This window comes from Budorcas taxicolor, chromosome 5, assembly GCF_023091745.1.
Source record: "Budorcas taxicolor isolate Tak-1 chromosome 5, Takin1.1, whole genome shotgun sequence".
Lineage (NCBI taxonomy): Eukaryota > Metazoa > Chordata > Mammalia > Artiodactyla > Bovidae > Budorcas > Budorcas taxicolor.
In genome coordinates this window covers 12,087,174-12,094,834 of record NC_068914.1, presented here as the reverse complement: position 1 = coordinate 12,094,834, position 7,661 = coordinate 12,087,174, and the positions used below count along the sequence as shown (strand labels likewise).

At 54.5% G+C, this 7,661-nt stretch overlaps 1 protein-coding gene across 2 annotated transcripts in view; it reads right to left on the bottom strand.

Annotated features, from left to right (window-relative positions):
- Nucleotides 1-288: 288 nt before the first annotated feature.
- The window catches only part of POLR3A (RNA polymerase III subunit A), a 45,060-nt gene continuing 37,687 nt past the window's right edge, over nucleotides 289-7,661 (bottom strand). For both annotated transcript variants that reach the window (XM_052639455.1, XM_052639457.1), the window contains 7 exons: nucleotides 6,900-6,993; nucleotides 6,614-6,706; nucleotides 5,795-5,959; nucleotides 5,149-5,313; nucleotides 4,812-4,943; nucleotides 3,450-3,582; nucleotides 289-1,701 (listed from right to left, as the gene is read on the bottom strand). In XM_052639455.1, coding sequence (XP_052495415.1) covers nucleotides 1,553-1,701; nucleotides 3,450-3,582; nucleotides 4,812-4,943; nucleotides 5,149-5,313; nucleotides 5,795-5,959; nucleotides 6,614-6,706; nucleotides 6,900-6,993 — 931 coding nt within the window. In that variant the 3' untranslated portion in view covers nucleotides 289-1,552. The remainder of the gene's footprint in view (nucleotides 1,702-3,449; nucleotides 3,583-4,811; nucleotides 4,944-5,148; nucleotides 5,314-5,794; nucleotides 5,960-6,613; nucleotides 6,707-6,899; nucleotides 6,994-7,661) is intronic.

The following is a 7,661-nucleotide window of genomic DNA, read 5'->3' as shown; positions in this document are numbered from 1 at the left end:
ATCTTCTCACTCAAAAATAGATGCTCATCTCTGGCCTGCACTATTGCGTCTTCCAGTAGCTTAATACACCGAGATGCACCAGTTATCATTTCAGAGGTTGACCTTCTTCCCAAGAGCAGGGAGCCAGAAAATAGGGTCAAAGCTCCACTTTTCATATCATCTCACTTCTGACCAAGCAGCCTAGGTTTTCCAAGGCCCCCAGGCAGGGAAGGACAGGCTCCAAGGAACATTCTTGGAGGAGAGCTGCGGCCACCACAGTTCCTTCTCTGTGGCCTCAGGCCAATCCCAAGGAGCAAATTCGGCACAAAGAACCACCGTCTCTGTGAGCAAACCCCTGTGCTTGCTAGAAGACAAGCTATGTACGTTTCTTTCTGGTGTTTCACAAAACCCCCTTGTAAGCCTCGAAAACCCCACCAGCGATGGATGGCGCAGTCACTGGCAGAAGCCCAAGCAGGCAGTGAAACACGGGTCTTCCTGGGACGCCCTTCCGGGTCCTTCCTCACAGCCTCACGTGTGTTATCATCACAGATGTCCTCTGAGAAACCTGCTGCAGCCGTCTGGGGAATGTCAACTCCAGCGGGTACCCCGGGCCCCACCCTCCCTGTCTGGGTGGCCGCTTCACCCGAGCGCCGGTGCCTGCCCGCACCCAGAGGGCCCTCTCACACCAGGCCCCGGGGCACTCGTGTAGATTCCTCAGGAGGAGTGTGGATGCCCCCAGGAAGGGCAGGGGGTCTGGGCCAGCCCCACTCCTCATCTCCATGTACACCGGGGGTCCCCACCCCAGCCAGCTCTAAACTCTGGAGAGGCTTCTACAGGCCACAGAGATTGAGTTTGACTCATGTGCCCCCATGGGCATTGGAAACAGACAAAAAGGGGGTGGCAGGGGAAATAGACAAAAAGGGTGCAGCTTGGCCTCATGACAGTTTCAACGCAGTTTCAAGTCCTAGACATCCCTATTTGCTTAACTAGTTTTTCCAGTGATGCTTCAAAGCTGGCTCTCTTGGTTTCCACAGCTTCTTGGTTTCAACAGGAAAACTAAAATAACAATAAAAACTCCAAATTCTTCAGTGAACAAATAAATACTACGAACAATATTTACATTAGTATGTCACATTGGGAGATTCCAGCGTGACCAGGGAACGGAAGAACTGAAGATGTGCCCTGGCTTTGGGGCTCAGAACTGGCTCCTGGTCAGCCTGGGACCCCTGTGAGCGGATGGAGGGACAGGGGAGGTCGAAACGAGCAGAGATGCTTGGCTCTCCTCACAAGTCCAGGGAGGTGGAGTGGGCAGGAGGTGCAGAGCGGTCCCCAGATTAAGCAGGTTTCAAACAGACAGAAAAATCCTGGCTTACCCCACCAAGCACTGTGCTATGGCTGGGGTCATGGGATGAGCAGCTCCCAGGACTCCGGGAACCTTCTCCAACAGCCAGCATGGTGGGGGCAGCAGGGCCTCGGTCCTGGAGAGCACAAAGCTCATGAGTTGGCTGCTGGCCTCCAGCCCTTTTCCAGGTGACAAGGAGCCAAGGTCAGGAACAGCCCCCTCTTCCTTGGACTAGGTGACAAGGGGGATGTGGAATTCGTTTGTGTCGAAGATGAGGGGCCTCCTGGGAGGGCTGGGGTCCCTGTGGGCCTTGTGGAGCAGCTTGAAGAGTCCAGTTCCAATGTTCATGGGGATCCCCATGATGATGCATTCAGACACCCCTGAAACCAACCAGAAAGGAGGTGAGAGAGCTTCTCCACGCTTGGGAAAGTCTTCAAGCAGGACAGAAAGACTGCTGACTTGGAGTCCCAGCCCCAACGTGCTGGGCCTGGGCTGCTCACTTTACTCCTCATCTGTGGATGCTGAAGGCATGGCCTGGTGCTCCTGGGCAGGCTGGGGGAGTTCCTGCATCTGGTTGAAGGGAAGTGCTTGCTCACAGCCCCGCTGCTGGCTCAGCAGCCTTTCTGCCTGAGCTAAAGCATCGTGTGGCCTCACCTTTGAGCACTAAACTCAAACAGCAAGGATACACTGAATGATGCTCAGGAAACGCCGAGTCTGCCACCCAGCCCGTCCTTAGCTTAGGGCCCAGGGAACAAGCAAATGGGACCGCAGTGAGCAGATGCCAATCCCCATGGAAACAGCAGCACAGATTTGTTCTGTGCCCAGGGGTCGGGGGTGGGCCAGGGTTAACAGCACCCCAACCTCGGAGTCCACAGCTTGAATCAGAAACACTAAGAAGGCAGGGCCCCTCATGGAGTGACAGGAGTCAGGCGACAGTGTAGATTCTTTCTCCAAGCTCCCTTTCAGCTTTCTAAGATCTAAATGTTGGGCTCTGCGTGAGGCCTCTGGTTCTATAACAAGCAAGTGTCCATCTGCTATGTTCTGGGGGCCAGAGAGGCAATCAAACTAAAGCCCAGCACAGAGTGAGGGCTGACACCGGGCTGCAACACGCAGAGGACCAGGAGCCTTTAGAGCTGGGGCAGCGCGACCACGCCAGGCCCCTAAGGTAGAGCGGGGTGCTGGGTCTCAGGCCTGCAAGCAGGCTTGCTCTCTTTCGGCTGGGCCTTGCCCTTCTCCTGCCCCCATCTCTGCCTTTTCTTTCCTTTCACCCTTCGTTATAGTAAAGAACCGTGTAATTTCTCTTTCCCTCTATTTGCAACCTGTGACCCTCATCTTGGAAGCAAAATCTAGGCATACACTGCCTGGTCCCATCCGACCATCACCTTGGGTGGTGAGTCCACAAAGGAGGTGAGAGGGGAAATGGCCACTAGGAAGCAGAGCTCTGGCGGCAGCATCGGGGGCCAGGTGTGGCGTCGCTGTCTGAACCCCGGACCAACTCCCACCTCAGGCCACAGGGTCTTGCTGAAGCATGAGAAAGGCTGGAGCAAAGCGGGCACTCTGGGGCAGGGGGAGCCGAGCTCCGCTGTGACAGCCATCCCTCTCCCCTAGGCCCGCCAGACAGGCTCTGTGTGGGGAGAGCAGGCCCACGCAGGGCGAGACTCTGATAACAAGTTAGTGCCCTTGGTCTTCTCCCTGTGAAAGGGCTGATATCCATGCCTCAGCAACGTGCAGAGATGGCATACGAGGCACCTGGCGGAAGCATGCCAGCTGCCTTGTTTAGGGAGTTGGGACAGCAGGAGCGCCTGGGGCAGGACCAGAGTGGCTGACTCTCATTCTGAGGGCTAGAAAATTCCTACCTGCCCAGGGGTGACCTTTCCTGTCCTGACTGAGCAGCCTGCTAAAGGATGGGGGGATGCAGGCCGCCATGGTCAGGCTTTGGAGACAAAAGATCGTTAGCTCCAATTCTGTGAGCTGTGGCTTTACTCTTAAACAAGGCAAAGCTCTGCATGCTCAGTTTCTCCACCTCTTGAGAAGCCCTGGCCATGGTTTAAACTGTAAAAAACAAAACAAAAAACCAGCAAAAACCCACAAAGGCCTCTGGCGAGGCTGCTGGAAGCACCAAACCTACCACACACAGAGTCCTTCTGGCCAAAGTAGGCAGCGTCAAAGAGGTGGTCGGCCGTCTTCTCAAACGAGGCCAGCATCAGCACGCTCTCCTTCATCTTGGCCAGGCCAAACCTGGTGATGCCCAGGACTTCACCCTGTGCCAAGGCAGAGAGCCAGAGTGGGGACTCCTGCCAGGTACAGAACGCAGCCCCTGCGCCCCTCAAGAGAAGAAGCATAAAGCAGCCAGGCTGCTGTTCAAGTCACAATCCAGGTTTGAGAAGGACCCCAATGACCATCTGTCCCACCTGTGTCCCTCTGAGGTCACTGGCACGGACAGCACAGATCCTGACACTCACAGCCAGGGGCCACTGGAACAAAGAATTGAGAACTGGAAACTACAGCGTGGATATGTGTGTATGTGTAACTGATTCACTTTGCTGTACAACAGAAACTAACACAACATTGTAAAGCAACTGTACGCCAATGAAAATGAACTAAACAAAAGCTGAAAAGCAGGGAATTCTCTGCTGGTCCAGTGATTAGGACCCTGCACTTTCACTGCTGAGGGTCTGGGTTCAAATCCTGGTCGGGGAACTAAACTGCACCCCTCCCCCCTCAAAAGAAAAAAAAAATACTTCTGAAGATGTTTCTTATGGCTCAAAGAAATAAAAACCCAAATAATTTAAAAACCTCAAAGTAGGGAAACAAGTAAATTTAGGTACTTTCATTCAAAGGAATATTAAACCATCATTAAAAATGTATTTTTATAAAACTACATAGCAATGTGGAAAATACTTATAATGTTCAATAAAAATGACATGCTCATTTTTACTGTTTACCTGTAGTAATCTAATATATGCGTATAGAACAAAAATGGAAAGGAAGACTTTATAATGACTGTCTTTACTACCGGGTGGCAGGAAATGGGTCACTTCTCCCACCCAGTTTCTGAATTTGCTGCAATACAGCACAAGTTTGTCTGTGGAGGCATCGTGCCTTATGGCACTGAAGAGGAAAGATTTTTGGTACAAGAGACAAAAACAAAAACCAACCAACCAACCAAACTCAGTGGCTCACTCAGACTTTCACCTAGAAACGGCTATAGACATATGAGAAATGGGTTCGACAGGACATAAACCTCAGTCTGTCACGGAATCCTTAGGCTTCTGGCAATGGCTAATTTTCTTTTAGGACAGAAACCCTGCCCTGCCTCCTGCCATGCAGCTGCAATTCCCACACTGGAATTTTACCAGCACGCCCAGCTGGACCCCTGTACTCTGGGTCTGGGGTCACGGTGGCCGTCACAGCCAGGCACTGTGTGCGTCCTCCAGGCCTCGTGCCCTGAGACCGGGTGTGCGATGGCAGCCGCGAGGCCCCCGCGCACCTTGTATGTCATGAGGTCGGAGAGCAGCATCACGTGCCGCCGGTCGATGCTCATGCCGTGGTTGACCATCGTATACTGGATCTCGTTGATGATAGTTGTCCGGGCAGCTTCGATGCCCAGGGTCTTCTCCACCTGCGGAGGGCAGGGATGAACGGAGGCAGCCGCGTCCAGGGCTCCCCAGCCTCCCCTCCTATCCTCCTCTGCCCTGCAGGTTCCCAGCACCGTGTCCCTCCCCAGAGATGCAGTGTGGGGTAGTCTTCGGTGCAGAGCCGCAGTGAACGGCAGGGTCAGAGGAACGTGCTGGGACGACTGCAGGAGCCCCGGTTGTGAGCGCTACCTCGTACGTGTTGTTGGAGGTGGTCCGGGTGCCCTTCACGCCGTGGGTGGCCATGACGGCCCGCAGGTTATCCCCCTCCACCAGGAGCTTGTACTTCTCCTTCCCGCTCTGCTCATCGATGTGGATGACAGCTCGGGATACCTCCGGGATGCCCTGCACCACCACCTGCACTCAGAGACACAGAGGGCTCGAGACCCCGCAGTGCGTGCGGCCCCACCCACCTAGCAGCCTGGGAAACCACAGTGGCTGCAAGAACTGGGGGTGTCACAGCCTGTGTTTGTGGTCTTGATCACCCCATCTCAGAGGTGACTGTCAGGGACGCGCCAAAGTGGGGAGTGCCTGCGTGCTGCCTGAGCCGCTGGGGGGTGGGGAGGCGGGAAAGCAGAAGCTCAGGGGGTCGTGCCCTCTTCCACCACCAGTTTTATGAGAGAAGAGAGAAAAGCTGAATAGGCAGAATGGTGAGGCAGTGCCAAGAAGGCAACCTGAACCTGCCCGACTCCTCAGGGATGTGGCAAAGAAACGAAGGAACAGGGCGCCACCCGCAGTCTCAGCAGCCCTTACGCGCCCGATGCCTGGCTCTGCAGCTTAGAGAGAGCGTGCTCCCCGCGTCAGGCCTGACCACCTGGGGAGGCGGCCTGCCACTCACCTTGGGGAGATCCTCCTTCAGGAACTGCAGCACGTAGTACATGGAGCTCTTGCTGTTCTCTCGGGGGGTGACACACAGCACTGCCTCGCCGTGCACGGCCACGTCGCCGGGCTTCACACGCAGCCTGGACATGCAGATGGAGTATCTCACCGTCTCCGCGTTCACCTGTGAGGGGTCGCATGCCCGGGAGGTTGCTGGCGGGGTTTGGAGGCTGCGGTTTCTAGGTTTCTTGGCCTTTCAGCATCCTGCCCCTCTAAGGAGCCTTTTAAATTATTCCTCCCTCACCAGTCTCTCTCCTCGTCATGTCTTTTTTGGTACTGTGATATCTTCATACCAGAGATGTATGTATATGTATGTACTGTATATACACCTCTGCTTTCTTCACTAAAAAAGTAGATCCCACCACCCGCCCCTCCTAAATCCATTTTGCCACCGTTACCCGTTTATAAATGCCAATAAGAAGCAGCCAGGTCAACCCACATATCCTGAGCCAGCCGTTGCTGCGCTGGGCGCCCACGGGTGGGTAAGACACGGCTGGCACTATGGCCCTTCCAACTGCTGGCATGCTGTGCCACAGCAAATGGGCACTGTGGTCTGCACACGACCTCCACTAACTTCCTGTGTGCCTCTAGGCGGTCCTATCTGCGCTGGGGTCAGGGGTAGACGGAACGTGAAGGTACAACAGATCGAGGGCAGACACCAAGTGGAAGCCTCTCTGGGGCGTCCCATGCTACGCGTAGCTCTTGCCCCAGTTCATCAGCACCTGTCCTGGGACTGAAAGGGGATGACTTCCTTCACGCCTTTAATTGCGGGACTCACCTCCAGCCTCAGAAGTCTGATCCGTTCTAGGGAGAGCTTGATGAGAATGAAGCAATCATCAGGAAGAAACACTTCTTCAATATACTCTGAAATCTGCGGTGTCAAAAGATCAGAACATCCGTCAGTCACTTCCCTGTCCTTCAGAGCATACGAGGCTCCCTCTCGTCTTTAAGGACACAGAGCAGCGTGGACACCCGGATTGGTAAAGCCACTGCAGGCGGTCCTCATGCGTCCTGGCGAAGCTGCTGGCTTAGTTCTCTTATTGTCGAGAGGGGTTTCTTCTTACCTCTCCCAAGAGGGTTTTCTCAATCCTCCCTTTCACCAGACGAGCATAGTCGGCATCGTCGTCCTTGTCCAGCTGTGCTGTGATGATGGGGGTGCTGTGGGGAGGGAGTGCAAAGGATTATGAGGCTGCTTGAAGGCCACACTGCGTTAAGCCCGGGTGAGTTTGGAGCCTTAACAGCAAGTGCAGTTTACTGTACTGAGCATTCACTGGAGCCAGGCGCAGTCCTGAGGGCTGCACACACCCGTGCTCAGGAGGCAAGCCACTCCATCAGTGAGTGAGTGGCTTTCGGAACAGTCTCCCTGGCCACGCAATCCTGCCTTCTCCTCTTTGGTCCTAATACCCAGTTACTTCAGTTCTGCTCCCTGAGTAAACTGACCCTTTGTGTACTACAGGTTCGTATGCTATGGCGTGCACAGTGACAAGATCAAGTCTCTTACAGCTTATCCCACTGCACCCCCACAACCTCCCCTCCAGGACACCTCTGGCTCCTCCAACTACTAGCTAGCCGCTTCCACCCTCGCCATCCTGGATGGCATCCCCTGAACGCACACTCCTGGGTGATCTGACTGGCCTAGAGGTGGGCAGAGCTCCTGCCACCCGGGACACGGACAGCTGCTGTTCCAGAACCAAGTACAGCGTTCTCTCCTTTAATGCTGTGTTGTCATTTCGTCACACTCCGATCATCGGTAAGACATGACTTTGTCACCGAACGCGCTATAAAGTATTTCTGTCTTTCCCAGTTTCAGGACACCTACAAATTCT